The 20,499-nt window shown below is 41.0% G+C and overlaps 1 protein-coding gene across 1 annotated transcript in view; it reads right to left on the bottom strand.

The window, feature by feature from the left end:
- APOB (apolipoprotein B) overlaps positions 1-20,499 on the bottom strand; it is a 109,521-nt gene that overhangs the window by 34,004 nt on the left and 55,018 nt on the right. Inside the window, exons 17-27 of the mRNA XM_068124702.2 lie at positions 20,315-20,482; positions 15,394-15,623; positions 14,757-14,888; positions 13,967-14,091; positions 12,662-12,881; positions 12,133-12,305; positions 10,492-10,694; positions 10,004-10,143; positions 9,040-9,241; positions 8,521-8,743; positions 16-7,998 (exon numbers count right to left, since the gene is read on the bottom strand). Of these exons, the coding sequence (XP_067980803.2) occupies positions 16-7,998; positions 8,521-8,743; positions 9,040-9,241; positions 10,004-10,143; positions 10,492-10,694; positions 12,133-12,305; positions 12,662-12,881; positions 13,967-14,091; positions 14,757-14,888; positions 15,394-15,623; positions 20,315-20,482 (9,799 nt within the window). The remainder of the gene's footprint in view (positions 1-15; positions 7,999-8,520; positions 8,744-9,039; positions 9,242-10,003; positions 10,144-10,491; positions 10,695-12,132; positions 12,306-12,661; positions 12,882-13,966; positions 14,092-14,756; positions 14,889-15,393; positions 15,624-20,314; positions 20,483-20,499) is intronic.

Raw genomic sequence — 20,499 nt, forward strand, 5'->3', positions numbered from 1 at the left:
AAAAGAAGCACTTACCATCCAGGTCAAATTCCAGGAAACGTAAAGTAGAGATGGTGCTGGCATCTGTGATGAAGATAACCTGCGCTTCCTTTTTTGCAAAAGTTCCATTTTCCATGCTGCTTGATAAGGTGAGGTTGTACACAGGTGAAGAGATGTTGAATGAGCCAGAAAGACTTCCAAAACTGGGCAGTCTGATGGCGGCCGGCAAGGCAAGTTTGAAGGCAGGAACATCGATATCAATGGCAGGGAAAGAAATGATTGGCTTTTCGATATCATACCCACGAATGAAGTCAAAATTCAGAATGTTCCAGAACGACCAATCAAATCTGCCAATATTTATCTTGAAAGCTGGGATGGATAAACTGAAATATGGAACAGCATATTCTTTCATAGCGATGTAGTTCATTGTAATTTCGAGCTCAGGAAAATGGATTTCTGGGAAATTTAGGAAACTGGTGCTAAAAGCGGGCAACACGATCACATCAGGAATGTGAATATTTTTTAGGTCAATGGTGTATGACGGAACAATAAGGTCACTAAATGGAATGCGAAATTCCGTTGTTGTAAAACGTGTTGGGAATTCTATTTCATTGAGCTTTACGGTGTAACTTTCAACGATCACATTCGTGAATGGAATGGCGATCTCTGGAGTAGTAAAATGTTCTGGAAATTCAAAATTACAGACGTCAATGAAGTATGGACCAAAATGGATGTTTACCAATGGGATTCTAATATTTACAGCGGGTGTTCCATCAACATCTTCGACCCACACTATGCTTGGGATTAAACGCAAGCCCTGTCGTATCTTCTCTGGCAAATGTTTTATGCATTCAGGAATGTAAAGGGTCACGGCAGGAAAGCTTATCTTTCTGCCATTCGTTGCTTCCAGTTGAGGAGGTTGCAGTAGAAATCCATCCGGGTTTTTGAGGTACTCGAGGGCTGAGGATAATTTTATACGCTGAAAATCTTGCTCCGTTGTTGTCGTATCCATTTTGAGCACATCCCATAAGCTCTTTCCATACAGGGGTAGAATGACGTTTTTCAGGAACGCAGCGTGTCCCTCCAAAAAGGCATCAAAATTGTAAGTAAGCTTGCGTTCTTTGTTGGCAATTCGTGCCTCGTGCAAGTATGATCCGGATGAAATCTGTCCATTTCCATTCCATTTAATAGATTGGTTCTGTGGGTTCAAAATGAAACTGATGACTTCATGGAAGTGAACATTCTGACAAAGGCTGTTCGGCTGCTGAATGGAAGCCTTTAGAGAAGCACTCAGCTCCTGTGGAGTACTCTTAAACTCCAGTTTTCCTTCCATGTTGTTTTGACCCGAGCCATAGAATTTTGTATTTATCTGCTGTTTGTTTTGGGAGTTGTGTTTCAACACAGCATAGAGTCGTAAGGGTGACAGCTCCAAATCAAACTCTTCTTTGGATGAGATGTTCCAATTCAATCTTTGCTGGAAGCTGCCATTGGAGCCGAGCTCATTATGTATGGAAGAACGCAGGCCATGTTTATTCAGATGCACGTGTGCAGTGTTTTCTAGCTTTCCACTCAAACTACCTTCAAGATCATTGGTGCTTTGACCCACTGACTTGAAATGAGAGTCGATAGAGAATGTTGGCCAAAGAGCTTCCACTGTAATATTGTGTCCTAGATCTCCATCAAAGGTAGGAAAGAGATCTCCATCCATAAACACCAAGATTCTAGCCCATTTCAGGGATGCATGATGTTTCATCTGGAGCAAAGGTTTCATCTTGCTGTTGCTATGCACATTCTGACCAATAGCAAACTTCACCGGCTCTGTTTCAAAGACACCATGGGAGTTTAAGGAAATATCGATCCCTTCTTTGTTCATTTTTATGCTGCTGTCATGTTTCATGTTGCCGAAATAGTGTTCATAGCTAAATGTGTTTGCCAACTTGATGCTATTTACTTTCTGCGATAAGCTTGATCGACCCTTTAGTTGCATATTAAGAAACTCTGGACCAACACTGTGCATCTGAACATGGGCGATGATGTTGGAACCATTTGTGATAGCTGAATTAATAGTCACGGAAAGTGGGGTGGAACTGAAAGATGCAATATAAATTAAGTTTCCAAATGCTGGCAGGTACAGTGTTTGAGGAAGTTCAAGGATGTTGAAATCGGGAAGAGTTAGAAACTTACGCCACTTAGGTAGGTTGAAATCTGGCATTTCAATGGCTGGAAGTACCAGCTTGTACGATGGAACTCTGTAGCCAATTACGGGAACGTTAAAGCGAGGAGTCTTGTACTGCCTTGAAACAAGGAAACTCACATCAGGAAGGTCTAGAGTATAACTGGAAACTTGTACGTTCAGGATGGGGATTGTGAAAGTGGGGAGCATTAGCCTTGGTACATCATCTGCAACCATAGTGTCAGAGGATAAATCGTCATACGTAGATCTCACAGAATCATAGCTCTTCCTCATCCATCTTAGTGATTTAGAGCGTACTCCCTTGAGATATTTAACCGTGTTTTCCCTGTAGATATCTATAGAATTTTGTAAAATTTCGGGCAATAGAATATCGTAAGCATGCCAATCCTTATTTTTCTCATATTGGATTTTCATGGTGAGATTGACGATCTGCTGGGGAGTCTTAATCAGCCATTCTAGGTTCAGTTTGTCCCAGATGACTAAATTCTCCACTTTTGGTGTCATGCGTTCTGTATAAGGGATTGACATGGCAGGTATATCGATCTTGCGTTTAAGGAAATCCAAGTTAAAAGTGCTCTGGGTGCTAAACGAACCCCGGACCTTATCAGCATCATTTGAGAAAGTGATGTTGTGACCAAAATGATAACGGTTGAATGCAGATGACATGTCCCAGGTCGCCCTTTGCAATGTAGAGTTGAGAGTCAGAGCATAGTCATTATGGAAGTTTATTTTGACAGGTAGCTGAAATGGCAAGTAGAGCTTGCCATCGCAATGAGAGTAGCCATTCAAATCTATCTCAGATGGTGTTGCCTTCAGGTGGAGTGCCTCATAAATTTGTCCCCTAATATTTTTCACACCTTCAGCAGTGTGGTTCATATTGACCTCTAGTGTGAAAGGCTTCACTTTTACTGTGGTGTTAACAGTGCTTCGTCCCAATACATTGATGGAGTTTTCACCATTATGGCGGAAATCCATGCTGTAAGGCACGATCTTGAATTTCATTTCGTGGTTGATACTTCCAAGCTTATTTACATCATTCACCTTAGCTTTCACCAAGAAGGTAGAACCTAGGATTGAAGTGTGAAGATAGTTGGCATGTTTTCCCTCATAAGACCTTTCATTGGCATGACCTTTCATTGTCGCATCATTATAGATATCAACCTTGATTCCTGAAGCAAATACAGAAGCCATTATTTTGTTATCAAAGTTCATATTGGCATCAAGTGATGGGAAGGTGAGATCGTGCCGGTAGCTTGTATTTGAATTCAGGAAAATGGACCGATGTATTTGGAGCAAAGCAGAGTTACTAAGTTCGGCTTTGTAAGTATTGGTGTTAGCGGCGATGGTATTGATGGCATGCGCGACAACACGAGCGGCTGTCAAGTTGACACTGCCCTTATGAAAGATGGAACCCAGTGCTTGAGTTAGTTTGACATTAGTTTCAATCTCCAAATATTGCATCCGAGGTGAGGATAGTTGCAAATCTGCGACCATTTGGAAAGCTAGCCAGTCAATATCAGACTTCGCCTCGGCATTAAGGAAAGACAAGATGACTGGGCTGCCTGGGTTTGCTGTTTTGTTGTGGACACCAGCTGAAACCTGTAAATTGTACAAAGGGGTCACCACTTTCAATTCAGCATTCAGTTTTCCAACTGCAGGTAATGTCACAGTATTTGGGATCTTCGGGAGGTTAATATTTGGAATTTCGAGTTTTGGGAAATCAAAATCTCTCAGCGATGGAACAGTGAATTCTGGAAATTTGATATCTGGGAAGTCAATATTCTCCATTTTCCAACTTAGAATTGGAATATTGAACGGTTTTATGTATGACGTGCCTACGATTGGTAACCCTATCAAGTCTGAAGGACGTCTAATTGAATGGAATACATCAAAGATTTCCAACATTAGCCTCTTGATTAACAGAAAGTCTATTTTAATTCCAGGAACGTCGAAATAGCCTAGGACAGCAAATCGTGGCGTATAAAAACTAGATGGAATATCCATACCACTGAATGTTTTAAGGTCAAGGTGGAATGATCTCACATGCAAGTCGGTAAATGGAACAGTGAAAGCAGGAGTATCAAATTCTGTTGGTATCTTCAATTCCCGCAATGCTCCGAGGCTGATTTCAAAGGACGGGATTGTATATGACAAGATTTGAACTTCTGGTGTGGTGATGCCCTTTTCTAAGAAATTCCGGATTTTTTCTACGATATCTTGCAGATCGTATTTTGAAGCAAACACTTTCAGGTCATCGAGTGCGGAAACGACTGACTCACTGAAATCGAATTCACTCACAGTTGTCATGGTGCGAGCAGCGACTGCAGTGATGCTTTTCAAAATTCCATTGATTTCTTTATGCAAATCGATGTTGCTGATTTCATACTCTATGTATGTCAGAGCATCCCTGATTCTATACATGGGATAATCAAGATGTGTTTCTCTCAACAGCCTCACTACCATATGAATGAAGTAGTCTTCAATGTCATCAAGAGAGACTTCACGAAGAACTTTCAATTTTTCTCCGACTTCTTTGGCTTTATCTCTCAGCATCATTGGTATTTCATTTTTTTGGAGATATTCGTTGATTATATCTGTCTTTTCTTTAATCCAGGCATTCATTTCTTCCACAAATTGGTTGTAATCAAAGTCTTGCAGGTACATTATGGCGGAATTCACAACATCATGAATTTTGTCCAGAAAGTCCTGGTAATGCATTCTTTTTAGCATCTTTAGCAAGTCATCTATGAAGGAAGTACATGATAGAATAACGTCATTTAATTTGGAATATTTGAGGTCTTCGGCCAGTCTTCGGACACGTTCTTTCACATCATATCGTTCCACCGCGTTCTTCACAGAGGTCACAAGAGTATTCATCTTTTCAGGTATTTTGTATTCATTCATCATCTGAAAAACCATTTTTTTAGCTTCTATAGCATGTTCTTGAACTTTGTAATAGCGGAACGTATCGACAATCCAATCCCGAATAATTTGAATGGCTTGTCTGAACTTCATACTGTGTAAAATATCCTTCAGGTATTGTATCGCATTGTCTACGTTGAAATCCTGCACGAAATAAATGGCGCATGTGATCACTACTTTCAAGTCCTTTTCACGAGTCAAGGTCTGCAATTTATCCAAAAATTCATACATCCAATTTGCTATTATTCCCGCTTCATTCATCATGTATTTCTTTGCCAAGTCGGCATCATATTGCTTGATGAACATCTTCAATTTTTCAATGAATTCGTTAATTCCACTCAAGATTCCATATTTGTCGTTAAATATTTTCATCTGTCCAATCATGTCGGAGAGAAATCCATCAATGAAATCATCGAGTGAATATGTCCTAATGAAGTCGATTATGAAGGATCTTACTCGCTCCATGGCGTCAAACAACCGCATTACGTGCAACTTTGATATTCTTTCAATCAAGTCGATTGTGTCATTGACAGAGAGTGACCCTGGATTGTAGTTTTTGATTACATGCAAGACCTGCATTTGTGCATACTTCATGCGCCTTTCGAAGTCCATATTTTGCACAATCTCATTTAATTTCTGGGGAACGTTGTTCAGCATCCGTTCGAATTTCTGAACATACTCATCGATATTTTCTGCGCTCAGCATCTCTCTCACAGATTCTAACACCATGATGGTAGAAACCTTGAGCCTGTGAAAATACAATGGCAAGTTCTCCATGAATGGAATGTTAATCAGGTGAACATCCTTGTTTTTATCATAATTCAACGAAGCAGAAAGATTGAAGTCCTGCAGATCTTTGGTGAGCCTTGGCTTAATAGAGAGAATTTCCAGTAGGTTATAGTATTGCGCTGGCCTGTTGATTTCCAGAACAGGTATGTTGATCGATGGAACCTTGATGGTGATATCCAGAAGATTCAGATCTAAGCTTGCATTATTCTGCGTTTTGAGGGTGATGCTATTTTCATTGTTTGCCAAATACACCTGCTGAGTATAGCGATTATTGTTCAACTCACTTCTCAGGTCCCACTTTACCATTTGCTCCCTCAGATTGAAAAGATTGTCAAGGTCGTGTTGCAATTCGGTGCTGTATTCTTTTCCAGACAGGCACGTGTGCCTGCTACTGCCGGTGTACGCATGCTTCAGTGTATACACAAATGGCTTTGCCTGCAACAGGATGTTGCTGTACATTTCCCCAGAATGCTCACCAAACAAGCTGACCTTCATCTTTCCATCTGTAGTCATTTCAAGATTAACTGCAAAAGGACGAACTGAGCTGTGAATCGTGTTGGAGAACTCAAGTGGTTCGGAATCGAATTTTGTTGAAGACTCAAGCTTCCCTGAAAGGCCTGCGAACTCCATATTCAGTTTCTTTTTGATGTTCCCTCCATAAAGACTGCCATTGGTGCTGACTCTGAAATGGCCAGCCATGTCAGCATACAGTACCTCGAATTTCTGCTTCAGCTCATTACCTGAAAATCTGCCGGTGAAATCATTGTCAAAGTTCAGTTTCAATGATGACGTATTGAGCTTGGCAACATTGGTTATTTCCTTATCCTCAAATTTCCAGTTGGAATGGGCGAAAAACGTTTGCCTTGGAAATCCAATGTTTACATTTACGTCATTTGAAATTTGAGAGCCATAAACATCTCCCGCTGTCTTGGATTCCAACTTTATCTCAAACATTCTAACTTGCAGTTCGTTGCTATGACTTAACTCATTGTTTTCAAACTTTCCAGCCGACATGGTTTTGAGAACGAAGCCATCACTGACGAGCATAACATCAAGACTATGATTTTGGTTGCCTATTGTGCCATTCATGTAAGATGTGAAGGAAACTCCGGATAAGGAGGCACTTCCCTCGATGTTGTTTTCAAAAGACAGTCCTGGGTAGTTGATCTTTGTTTTTGATCTGCCATTGAGGCTGTAAATATTCATCGTCAATTTTCCTTTGTGGGAGGCCTTATTCAGGAAAGTTTCCGTTATAAAAATGAGGTCTGTGCCGTTGAATGAGCCAGACAATGTATTGCTAAGTTCATGTTCGTTGTAACCACCACGCTCAACAAATAGGAATTCTAATGCCGAGAGTGTGTAAGTGATGTTAATTTTGTTGTTAAAGTCTAACTTGGAGGGGTAGTTCTCTCTACTTATCCCATTTGTTATAGAGTACATAGAGTACAAATTAATCTTTTCAGCGTCACTCATGAACCCGGCAGAGTGGTTGAAGAACATCTCGAGAAATGATCCCTTTAACTCCTCATTAAGGAGAAACACATCATTGTCGCTTCTAAGTTGGGCCTTGTAAGTGATAAGATCCGAGCCTCTCCTCACCTTTGAATTCACACTTCCTTTAATTTCTGCAGAATTTAGTGCCAGGTTTAACTTGCTGTTGAGCAGGAAGGACAGACCATCGCCAAAGGCTACGTCGGATATAGTCAGCCCTCTGTTAGAAAGCAACGCTTGCCATTCATTGACGAATTTACCAAATGAAGAGTCAATGACCATTGTTGTCTTTATTTCACTGCCATAGTATTCCTTGTCGTAAGATCCAGAGATAGTGTGATTGAAATTGTTGTAGAACTTGTTTAAAAGGGTCGATTTGGTCTCAATGTTATGCAGGAATGAAGCCCGTCCATCCCTGGCCTCCACCGTGGCTGTGAAGCTGGTGTTTGCCATTCCATGAACTATTTCTACACCTGCCAGGCCTTGAAGTCTACTCGAGAAACCTCTCGAAAGGTCAGTTGCGCTCTCAAACTTGCCATTGATGCCAATTAACGGACTTGTGTATGAAATTCCAGTTTGAAGTTCGAGGACTTTCCAACTAGTGTGAGACATTTTGATGTTACCTGAAAAAAAACAAGCAAAGACAATGAGATGATGTAAAAACTACATTAAAGCACCCTTTAGGCACCATATGTTTTTTGCATGCATCAGGTTTGATGAAGAGGTAGGAAGGTGGGGTGGAGGGGGGATAAAGTGATAAAATTAAAATTAGGAAATGGAAGAAAATAAGAGGGGATAGAGAAAGAGAGAGGAGAGTATCCGAGTCGTGGAAGGAATGGGGAAATAAGTGGAAATGAGGTTTCCAAGGAGATAAAGGTAAGATATGGGATATGGGGGATTAAATAAGACGCAAGGGTGGGACATACGAGCCAAGGAGTTAGTTGCGAGGGGTATGGGGGCATGGGTCAAACCTTATGCCATTTTTATATGAAATAAACAAATGGCTACTCATAGCCCTTAGAAAAACAATCTCCTGTGATTTTTCATCAGATATCACATGCATTTTTTTTGTAAGGGAGATTACACTTCATTTTGCATGTAAAAGTAATGAATGTTTGGATTTAAACCTTGCCTAAGGTACTTACTAGAGAGCATATGTGAGAGGGCCAAGATAAAGCTGCTTGAGTTTGACCCGACCTTGGCTTCAAAAACAACCTTCTCATCACCTGTTGTCTTGTTGCCAAACTCAGCATCGAAGTTCCAGTCATACAGATTGTTTTTAAGATTGTATTTCATTGAAAGAGCACCAAACAGGGGCAGCCTCAAGGTGTGGCTATTTGGGATTCGCACACCCCGAATGGTGTCAACCTAATTGAGAACAAAACAAAACTTACAAATAAGTTTACGGCATACAATTAACACTTCAAATGTCAAGCATCCATTGGATATTGTATTTAGAACGAGTCATGCCAAATGAATGTAGTGGGATGTGACATCCCTTGGAGTGGGATGTGACGTGATGGTTATGAGGCCCATGTATAGTCAGTTAAGCAGTGAATGTTCCAGTTACCACTAGCTCAGCTTTAGTTCTTTAGAAATGCTGTAACAGGCGATATAATTTCAAGAGCAGTTTCCCTAGGCCTTATACATGGGAATTTCATCACCTTGCCAAAGTAGGGAAGAACAACGGGTGGAAGTGTGAGTGTACGTGATGGAATCTTCATGCTGAGTGAAGGGTAGTTGAGGGCGGGAGTGCGCAAAGTCATGGGCAGGAGGCGGATGGTAGAAGTTGTTCGGCCGCCCATAGGCAGCGGAACGGTGAGAAACCAGCTGTCCTTGTTGAACTTGTAGCTCATGCCGCCATTACTGGTAAGCACAGGAAGTATAAAGTGCAATATAAACAAGAAAAAGAACAATCAGAGATTGCAAACCCTCGCCAGGATGTATTTTCAGTGGTTTTTAAGGCTTTTGTGTTAAAACAAATATGGCGGCCGAACCACGTGACCGATGACGTCATCATTGGGTTTTTTTCGAAACTAATTTATTCCTAGATTATGCTCAAGAAATTTCATTTTGATCGGATGAAGTATTGTACTAGTCAAATTATGACGTCATAATGGAGGCACCTATGACATCATCATTAACATCGTTTATTCCCCCATGGAGAGTTGTTTACAATGAGCCATGTCTCAATTTTTTCTATGCAGTGCTTTCGGAGATATCGAGGTGCAACGTTTTTCGGTTTTACAAGATGGCGGCCGAACCACGTGACATATGACGTCATAATTATCATTAAAACATTCTACAGGTGGAGTTTCACCTATGGTGAAAATTACCTGTCGATCGGACTAACGGTTGCAGAGAAAATCATATTTATTATGTGCAGACAAACAGACAAACAGACAGACAAACAGACAAACAAACGGATTCAAATGCAATACCTCTCCTCTGGCGAGGGTAATAAAGATCAACAAAATGGTACACTAGTGAAGAATTGTATACCATTCTTCCTTGGAATAAGGTTAGGTGAAAAACTCATGGAAGAACCATTAAATAAAGTGCTGTCTTAGTTTATGCTAACCTGTCCAACAAAGTTACAAACCTTAATCTCAGTTCTCCCATACGCACCTTGTCGAGAAAAGTTCCTTAGGTAAACTTAGAGAAGGCAGAACAAAAATGTTTTTTCCATCTGCCATTTTCTGGTAGACGCTTCGAAGATGCCGCAGAACATCCTTGTATCCCGTATTTTGAAGGCCAATGTCTGCAGCCTAGACATGTAAGATAAAGATTTTTTTTTTGCATGTAATCTCTTATTATTACAACTTTACCAGTGCCTAGCATCACTAATAACATCATAGTTATAGGACAGCTCAAGTAATAAAATAATGCAATAGTAAGTTGGGAGCAAACATGAACTTAGTGGTTTGCTTCTTCATTATTGGGCTAAATAACTCAAAGCAACTTCTTCGACTGTAAATCTGTAATCTCTCATCCCCATTGGTCAGTCTTTTCCACCCCTGCTTTTTACACGCTGAGCGAGTCTGATGCATGAAAAAAAATTCCTCCACATTATTCTTGCAGTAAAATGACGGTGAGGATAGTATAAAGCAGCATACCTCTAAACTCTTAGACACGATGTGTCTGATCGTCATGTCTGTCTGAGCCATGCGCTGTTCCAGCATGCCATTGATCATCTGTCCCATTTCTTTCGAATAGCTTTTCAAGGTATTCCAACTGTTTCGTGGTACGAGAGCTCTGAGTAGCTGATGAACCTTCACACGTACATCTTCAGACCAACGTGCTTCAAGTTTATCACCATCTGTGTAAACATGACATTCCAATACAAAATGTTAGGTAGTGATTGAACTATCACTCAAACTTTCCCTAGAACAGCGTTTGTCTGTCTGTATGTCCCCACAAACGTACACCAATCAGAGCTGAGGATCTGGTCACATGACAAGGAAACAGCGTTTAGTAACCATTACAGATGCATATTTTACGAAAAGGAAATATAATAACCTTCTTTGGAATGCTTTGGGGTCCCAGCGGGTGTTGTAAGATAGGTAGGAGGTTTCAGAAATTTCTAAATACAATTACGATTTTGAAATACGATCGACACGGACCTTGCTCCCAAATCAGGAAGTGAATAGATGACGACGGTTCGCTGGTTTGTTATCTCAATACAATCATGATTCAACATTATATTTTGAAATATTAAGACTGTAGTATTAATTTGTGATGGGAATGATGAATGATGCTGTTTGGAATGAAAATATAGAGACATTGAGTTTAAAGCAGAATGAGGAAATGACGTAAGGGTTTCCATCTGTGACATTCGCGGATTCCCCACTTGCAATTTTTCCATTGACTGGATATAGCAACATCCAGACTGGGTACACTTTTTGTGCAAGTCCTTCACGAACCTGCTGTCAATGACTGACGTTCGGTTGAATGTGGCACAGGAATGTGGAAGTTATTGGTTCACTGTTTTCCATTCCCGTTTTTTTACCCAAGTCATTCACGAACTGGCTGAAGTCAAAATAATTTAATACTTACATTATTTGCTACCTGGTTGCTACATAATACGTATAATTTAATACATAAAAGTTGGAGACGGATTTAATATTTAAAAAATTAGGTGGATGAATTGCTTAAGTGCCAAGAACAATCTGATTCCATTTTGGTTCAGGTCCGAATCAAGATCTGGCCTATCGGTGGGATACAAAACATAGACTGTTCGCCAATTGCTCCACTCTCAGTTGTCCTTCATCAGCCTATTTATCCTTTATCACCTCACTCTTCCATGAGTGATGACTGATGACGTTGCAGAAAAAGACTAGAACGGTACTCAGTAGAGAGCATACCTCCACCTGGTTGGCCATATCACCCAATGGTGAAGAATCACTTAAAAAAATTATACTAGCCGGATCCGAATCCGGATCTTCACCAAAATCTAATAATTTCGTCCTTGTCACATAAGCTACATCTCTGCCAAATTCTGTCCAAATGCGCCAACAACTTTTTGAGATATTTTGTTCACAAACGGACGACAAACGGACAAATGGACAAACAGACAGACAGACAGGGGTGAAAACATCTTCGGTGGCGGAGGTAACGAATGAAATTGCTCTTCAGTGACTCATCAATCCCATATTTGAAATAATTATTCACAAAATGATGCATTTTTGTGCATAAATTGATGTATTTTGTCACAAGTGCTGATTTATTTTCATGGGATTTGAGGAAAAACTACTCACCTAATTCAATATCATAGTTCGCTTTGATGGATGTGTGAGCTGCACTCAATCTTCCTTGATATCTTAAACTGTATTCATCACCCATAAAATTTGTGACAGCCCGAGAAGTGCCATAAATTCCCAAACGAGGGATTTCAATTAAGCCTTGCAGGATATCACTGCTGCTCGTTCTCCTGCAAATAGGAAGGTGATGACATTAATGCAGTGATGCAATATCCTGACTCTATTTCCTTGTAGTAATTTCTCATTCATCTATTGAACAAGTCATACATATATATATATATATATATATATATATATATATATATATATATATATATATATATATATATATATATATATATATATATATATATATATATATATATCAGTACTGTAATGCCATTTTTGCAATAAATCTTTAGCACTAAAACATGTGGGAAAAGACTTTTGGATTGCTGCAATCCTGTGTGATAATCTGGGTAGATAATTATAGGATGTAGAAACAAATGTTCATCCTGCTACATCATTTGACGTGTGCCACACCCACCAATAGCGTCCAAGCAGTGATGATTGTGATTCCTTTTGCAGTGATGTGTTGAAGCTGATTGAATATCCCAGGCGATCCTGGCTGAGGTCAGACTCATCTTGTATTTGTAGAGTTGCCTGCAAACAGCTGGCACAGTTTGGAGTGTTGAAGTTCCATTCCAGTCGACCTTCATTCCAATTGCATATGGCCTCTGTTGAGACCTCCTTCAATCCCAAAGAACCTGAAAGTGAGGAAACACAAGGGAAAGAGACAATTTAAAAATTAAAAAAAACTCATAGTTTGACCAATTAATGGACAGGCTTGCAAATAACATTCTTCCTTTTCTTTAACGAACACTATTATTCACTCTTGCGGAGTTGGCTAGGGGAAGCTTGGCCCAAGTCTTTCACGAACCAGCTGACCAACCTGATGTTCGACGAAGCAGCTGGGGCAAGAATTTGTAATTTGTTCATTGTGCTGGCGATAGCTCGCCTACTCTTCGTGAAGAACACCGTGGGGTCTTTAACGTCCACCAAATATTTCCGTCAGAGGAGACGTCTGTTTAACGTCCAGAGGGGCACATTGATGAATCATACTACCTGTGAAACACCGGGATGACACTTTATAGCTGGGTCGGGATTCAAACCCAAGCTAGACACCTTAGAGGCGAGTGTGCGTACCTCTAGGCCATCTTGTCAGCCCCAATAACATTAAAATATATTTATTACGCAATGCCCAGTAATTTATTATTCGTTGGCTGAAATTTAATTGGCATAGGTCTGGATATAGTAAGTGTTTCTCTGATGCATATAAGAGTTTTATCAATCGAAAGTTGACAAAGGTATGTGAACCACCATGATAAGGAAAGGAAAGACGATGTTTGGGGTTTTAGGTCTTTGACGGAACAAGAGGAGAGCAAATGATGGTAAGTTCATAGGCATGATGGGTTTTCAGCATTGATAAAACCTATTGTTTGAATTGGCTGCAAACACGGACAAACACTCGACTTGACAATATCTAGTATTCCTTTTTGTCTAAAGCAGAAGCACAATGCTTAAAAACAGGGCTTGACTTTTTTTTTCCTCAAGTCTCAAGAAACATTGTCTGTCTTTTTTGCCAAAATATGATGAAGCTTCAACCAGAAGGCAGGAATTTTCCTCATACTTATTTAAAGCGAGATTATAAAATACTGTTCTTATGAACAACTATGGAAGTCACATTGGGCAAACAAGAGTCACAGAAAGTCACGATAACATTAACTCTTTATGCATTCACCTTTGTTGTCCATGGAAGAGTATAATATGATGAAGAAATTATTAAACTTACCATCAGTTTGTAGTGCCAATTTTAAAGCAACTCCTCCACTTTCGGATGCTGGCAAGTCCTTGAGTGATGCCGACAGAGAGTATTCACGGATCCCGTCAGTAGATTCTAGCGAATAGGACATCGCACTGCAAAAAGAAAACTTTCGTGTGAACTAGAAAAGGCTCAATAGAGGTAAAAAGGACAGATTTTAGAATTCGTTCAACACTTTGGAATCTAGAGTATTATTCCAACAAATTTTGGCCTGTATTACCCCATAATTATTTCCCAAAATAGTTTGTCACTTTTCTAGAATGATTCAGGAAAGTTATAAAGTGGTGAAGTATCCTTAGGATTAACTGGAAATTTAATGCGTACATCCATACATTAAATAGCAAGTGCGTTAACACGATACTTCATTAGAGCTAGTCTCGAATGATTCCGGCAAGCTATAAATAATAATAATGCTTTATTTCAGACACAAAGTCCACACATCAAGCATCACTGTACAGTTTCAGTATTGCACTAAAAGGAGGTTTTTCACCTCTCCACAAGGGATGAAGCACCGAGGCCAAATACAATGAATGATTTTACGAGCATGTTGTCAATGAGAATGACATGGTTTCTAAAGCTATACATTGACTTCCTGAGCAATTCTTGAAAAGACATCACCTTATGATTTACAAAAGTTTGGGAAGTCATATTCTGGCTAGTTAGGCCCAACAACCACCAAAGCTACAAACAAGTTCACTACCTTTCATACAGAGCACCCCTGAGGGTCTGTGAGTAAGAATAACAACAAGAAGTCAAATACCTCGCGTAAATGCTGTCACCCTCTGCAGTGGCGCACACCTTTAAACCAGGAATGATGTTATTGCAGAGTACGTCTTTACCAACCCCTTCAACTTCCATTTGTATTTCTCGAGTCAAAATGAACGACCTTATTCTGAAAAGCAATGAAAAAAATGGGGAAGAAATTACGAAAATCAGTGCTACCATCAAAAAAAAATTGTAACAGACTTGAGTTTCACCTTTCCCAGGTGCCTATTTTAGTTTCAAATCCACATTACTTTCACTTCAATCTACTATCATTATAATACTGTGCAGGTGTAACCAAACATCTTTAAACAACCTGCAAAAAGTATGTTGCATTGAACATAAAGTGGAGTAATGTCCAATGTCTATTTGTGCTCCATGTTCATTAGAATTCATCACTTTAGCAATATTCCTGACATTATGAATTGTGGAGCTGTTTAAGCTGTTAATTTGGGGGGGGGGGGGGGGGGGGGGAGGGAATCACATTCTGTTGATTGTATTCTGATTATCATTCATGGTGAGTGTAAAGTAAAAACACATCTATAAAGCATAAACACCTGCACTCCTAGATATAGATATGCACATTCACAAGTCCACACATGTATTGTGTAATTAGGAAATGTAATTTTTTTTACCTGGCTTTTAATAGATTGGTGGACCTTTGTGAAGGGAGAATGCTCAGTTTCAACTCTGAGTTCATAAGTTTGACTTGGGCTTCAGATCCAAACTCGCTGGACAAACTGGCAACCATCTTTACACCGCTACGAGCCAGCTTGGGAATCTCGACAGCCATTGACATTTCAGTAAAAGCGTTCATAGATGGCTTCAGCTTGAGTCCACTCAAGAAACTCTTCTGAGTCCCAAACTGGATATATCAAAAAGTCACATCAAACGTGGCATAACATCAGTAATCTATGAAACATGTGAGAGGTATTCATATTGTCGTAATTATTGGTGTGGTTATGTATGTATAAAGATATTTTAATACATATACATATATACACAAAGAATTAAGTTAAGCACCCCCCCCCCCCCCGTTTTTATACAACCTCGCACATTACAAGTTTGTTGTCGTCAAAACAGTGTAATATACCCATGATATTGCTATATTTTCTGGAGAAGTGATATTATGGTCACATAAAAACATAACAATCATGCCGTTTTCAATATTTTATTCTGAATAATTTAAGGTGAAATTTTTTGGGAATTTTAGGCATATTTTCACCTCAATTTAAGTATGGAGCTATAGGTCCATCACGGACAGTGTGGATGACGTTTATGTTTTCTAACGTACAGTCATTGTTCTGAGAAGACCTCTAGCGATCTTTGCGTCAATAACGTGTGTAGGACCCACGTGATCGGATCACTGACTCAACCCTACGTCTCATAGACCCTGTAAGCCGTCGTATGCGTTGCTGTGGCAGGTTGTTCCATTCCCGATGTAATGCACGTTCCAATTCATCCAGATTGGCTATTGGAGGGACCATCTTCGCAATTTGTTGTCCCAACATGTCCCAAACGTGCTCGAGGGGGTTCAGGTCAGGACTGTACGCAGGCCAGGGGATGGTTGTCACAGCACCTTGCTCCAGCAAGGCTCGGACGCGTCTCGCACGGTGAGGCCTGGCGTTGTCATCCATGAAGATGGGTCTGCTGGCGAGGGTGTGGTCATCGAAGTGCGGGATTACGGTGGTATTCAGGATTTCCTCGGCATATCGCTCTCCGTTGAGGTTACCTCGCACAGTTATCAGGTCCAACTTACAGTCATGGGAGAAGCATCCCCAGACCATAATCGAGCCACCACCAAGGGGTACCGTTGGTTGAATGTTTTTAGGTGCATACGCGGTGTTTTTGTGGCGCCACACCCCGAACACGCCCATCTGTCACGTACAGCAAGAACCGGCTTTCATCCGACCAATGAACTCGCCTCCAAGACCGGATGTTCCATCCACGTCGCGCTAGGCACCATGCCAAACGCTCCCTCTGATGTCGTTCGAGTAGCCTTGGACGCTTGATCACTCGTCTTGACCTTAAACCGGCCGATTTCAGGCGGTTCCTCACGGTACGGTGACATAGCCTTCTGTTGGGCAGCCAGTTGTCCTTCAGGAAATGGCTCGAGGCGAAGGGATATCGTCGCACCAGTCTCAAAAGCGCTCTATCTTGGCGGACTGTTGTCACGCGAGGTCTTCCAGACCTTGGGCGGTCCTTCACCGCATCCGTTTCCTGGTGTTTCTGCACCAACCGACTGATCACCGAATGGTGGTAACCAAACGTTCGAGCTACAGCTTTTCTGGACATTCCGGACTCGATCATGCCTATTATCCGCCATCGTTCTCCGTCCGACAACCGTCTACGAGCCACCATTACGAGAAAATGACCATGTAACCCCCACACGAGCTCAGGCGTGACTTGCAATAACCCGTGATGATAGTGCATTTACAGAAAATCACGACCACGTGGATGATAACACGTGCTGCACGAGCGATGGGCGTCACAGATGAGTGCACTCATCTGCATTTCATCAATGGATAATTGCTAATGTCATACCAATCATTATTTGATCTCACATACCTTAGAATATATGCCAATGTATACATATACACAAAGAATATATATTAGGGGGTGCTTACCTTAATTCGTTGTGTAGGGGTGCTTAACTTAATTCTTTGTGTATACATACATATACATACGTACATACATACATGCATACATACATACAGTCATACATATCAGTCATTATGCGACTTTATACCATCAGTGGAGAACCGCCAGTAAGGTGTCCCATACAGCTACTGCTGCACCTTACTGGGAGCAATAAGCACCGCCTGCTACACGGTAACATTATCTCTGGTATCCACTCACTATATGGAATCGACCTGGATGCGGATGCGAGTTACTAATTAGTATCTGTAATTTTGTGTTCCAACCTTATGAGCGAACGTCATGACGTCATCGCCACGCATGTCCGCATTGCCTGTCAAGCTCGGAGGAAAACTGAAAATAACTAAAAAGGTCTGAAAACCTTTCGGTTATATATCAGTCATTATGCGACTTCATATCATCAGTGGGGAACCGCCAGTAAGGTGTCCCATACTGCTACTGCTGCACCTTACTGGGAGTGATAAGCACCGCCAAGCTGAAGCCATCTACGACTGATATATAACCGAAAAGGTTTTCAGTCACAAGCGTATGGAAGGCTCACTGCGTTTCCCTGATGAAGCCCCAGCAAGGACGAAACCAGGTCGGTAACTGTGAGTTTTGCATACACTTGTGACAGTATCTGAATTTAAGATCCATAATGACGCACTGCTAGAAGGCTCCTCCGGAGCTTGGCAGGCAATGCGGACATGCGTGGCGATGACGTCATGACGTTCGCTCATTAGGTTGGAGCACCAAATTACAGATACTAATACAATATATATATATATATATATACATATATATATATATATACATATATATATATGTACATATATATATATATATATATATATATATATATTGTTATGTCTGGGGGTAAAGCAATATCTAGAGCCAGGTAGATCTGTATGGGTAGGTATTTGACTGTCGCGATAGGGAATCTACCTGTAATAAGTTCTTCATGTGTAGGCGTTTGTCGGGTTAAGATGTATGATTGTGAATCTACCAGGAGATTCGGGTGATAGTGTAAGGAAATAATGAGTAGAGCCCTTGTATGTCTCACATGGTAATCAAACCTTTGTCCATTTTGGCACTGCACACCACTTAAACATTAGTTAGGACCTTCAGTACAACACTAAATGACGCCCTCTCCCCTGATATGACTTAGGAAGAAATCAGGCTGGAACACCGCCACAATTGGCCGCCACCATTTACACCTCTGAGAGGCCTACCTGCCTCGCATAGCACATGCTGTGACCATGGAGTCGGGGACGGGAGTGGCAGTGGCACAGTGGGCGTGCCCCTGGACAAGCCGGCGAGCTGGGGGAGGCTATGATTGGCAGAGCAGAGCGCCAATGTGACGTCATCGGCCAGAGATATTACCGGGGGTCGGACGCCATTTCCGGCAGTTCGGATGAGCCTGGAGTTGAGTTGAGAGGAGAGTTGGATCCACAGTTGAGATCCTGAGTTGAGTTCAGCACGAGGAGGGTTGAGCACCGGACGCCTTTGCTGGCAGTTGGATCGAGAGTTCGTGTGCGCATTTTGAGCAGGAGTTGGCAGTGCACAGTTCGCAGTTCAGTAGTTGATCCCAAGCAGTTGGATTCCTGGCAGCGCAGTTCAGAGACCCCTACCCGAGTTGGACTGAGGTGTAGCCCGAGTGGAGCTCGCTGTCCTGCTGTGGGACCTCGTGGTGTTTTGGAGATTGGTGCACGGATCTCGTGGTGCTTTGGAGATTGGTGCACGGACCTCATGTGCAGCGGCGAGGGCATTGGCTCGGGCCTAGCGGGGCATGCGAGGCAGACGGAGGATTCGTCCAGGCCGGGAATAAGACGACGAGACAGATAAGTCCGAGCTCCGCGTACATTTTGAACAAAAACATGTTTATTTTCGTATTCATCTCCCTCGTTTTTGTATTTGATATCTGTTGTGTGTGGGATCCCAATTTAGGCTTCTTATTAGATTTATTATCAGCGCGTGCTTTTCCTGTCCTTGCTTTTCCCAAGAAACCCTTATATTACTTTTTGTACATAATACCTGAACGCAGTTTCCTGATTGATTTGATAGATAAGGCTGTGGGGACTTGCGCTGTTTCCCTCCATTCCGTGCGCTTAGATTAGACTTTGGAATCTGCTATTGAGCTTCCGCCTCGGAGTTAAAGCCTTCGTGATCGGCATCCGCAACTCTGGTGTTAATCGGAGTTGCACGACAATATATACCTTTTAAAAGGCTCTGCTGGCGAAACAGTTGCATAGGCTCTGTCTATTACTGTTAGGCTTGAGCTTAGTAGAGCTACAGGCTACAGGCCCCGACATGTCCATAGGGTTACACCAACACCAGGAAGAGAATTATATTCTCAATTTTATAGAACAATACACCCTGGAGAGCCCTCTCTCCAGGGTGTACTGGTCTATTAAACAAACAAACAAAAAAACAAATATATATGTGTGTATATGTATGTATATACAGTATATATATATATATATATATATATATATATATATAAATATATATATATATATATATATATATATATAGATATATATATGTATATATATATATATATATATATATATATATATATGTATGTATATATATATATATATATATATATATATATATATATATATATATATATATATACACACATACATACATACATACATACATACATACATACATACATACATACACACACACACACACACACATACTCAGGATAAGTGTACCTCAACAAATTGACTGAATGCTGTCACAATATAGTTTCACCCAATGACGCATGAATGTTGATAATAGTTTCAATATTATGGGAAAATGGCCAACTGATCTGCTAAATTGGCATCATTGTATAGGCACATTAATTTATGCTGTGGAAACATTACTAATTCTGAATAACATGGAAAGTTCAAGTTGTCTTCTCACCTTTGTGGCATCAATCTGTGCACGGTAATGAGCACCGGCAGCAACAGACCCAGAGGTTGTGATTCTCAAAGGAAGGCCAGCAACATTCGACACATACTGGTCCCTTTCATCAAAGAGTAAATGCATGAACATCTCGCCTTCGATCCCACCAGGCATAGCTGAGATAAGCTGGAAAGGCAAATAGT

Source organism: Myxine glutinosa, chromosome 8, assembly GCF_964187855.1.
Source record: "Myxine glutinosa chromosome 8, kmMyxGlut1.1, whole genome shotgun sequence".
Classification (NCBI taxonomy): Eukaryota; Metazoa; Chordata; class Myxini; order Myxiniformes; family Myxinidae; genus Myxine; species Myxine glutinosa.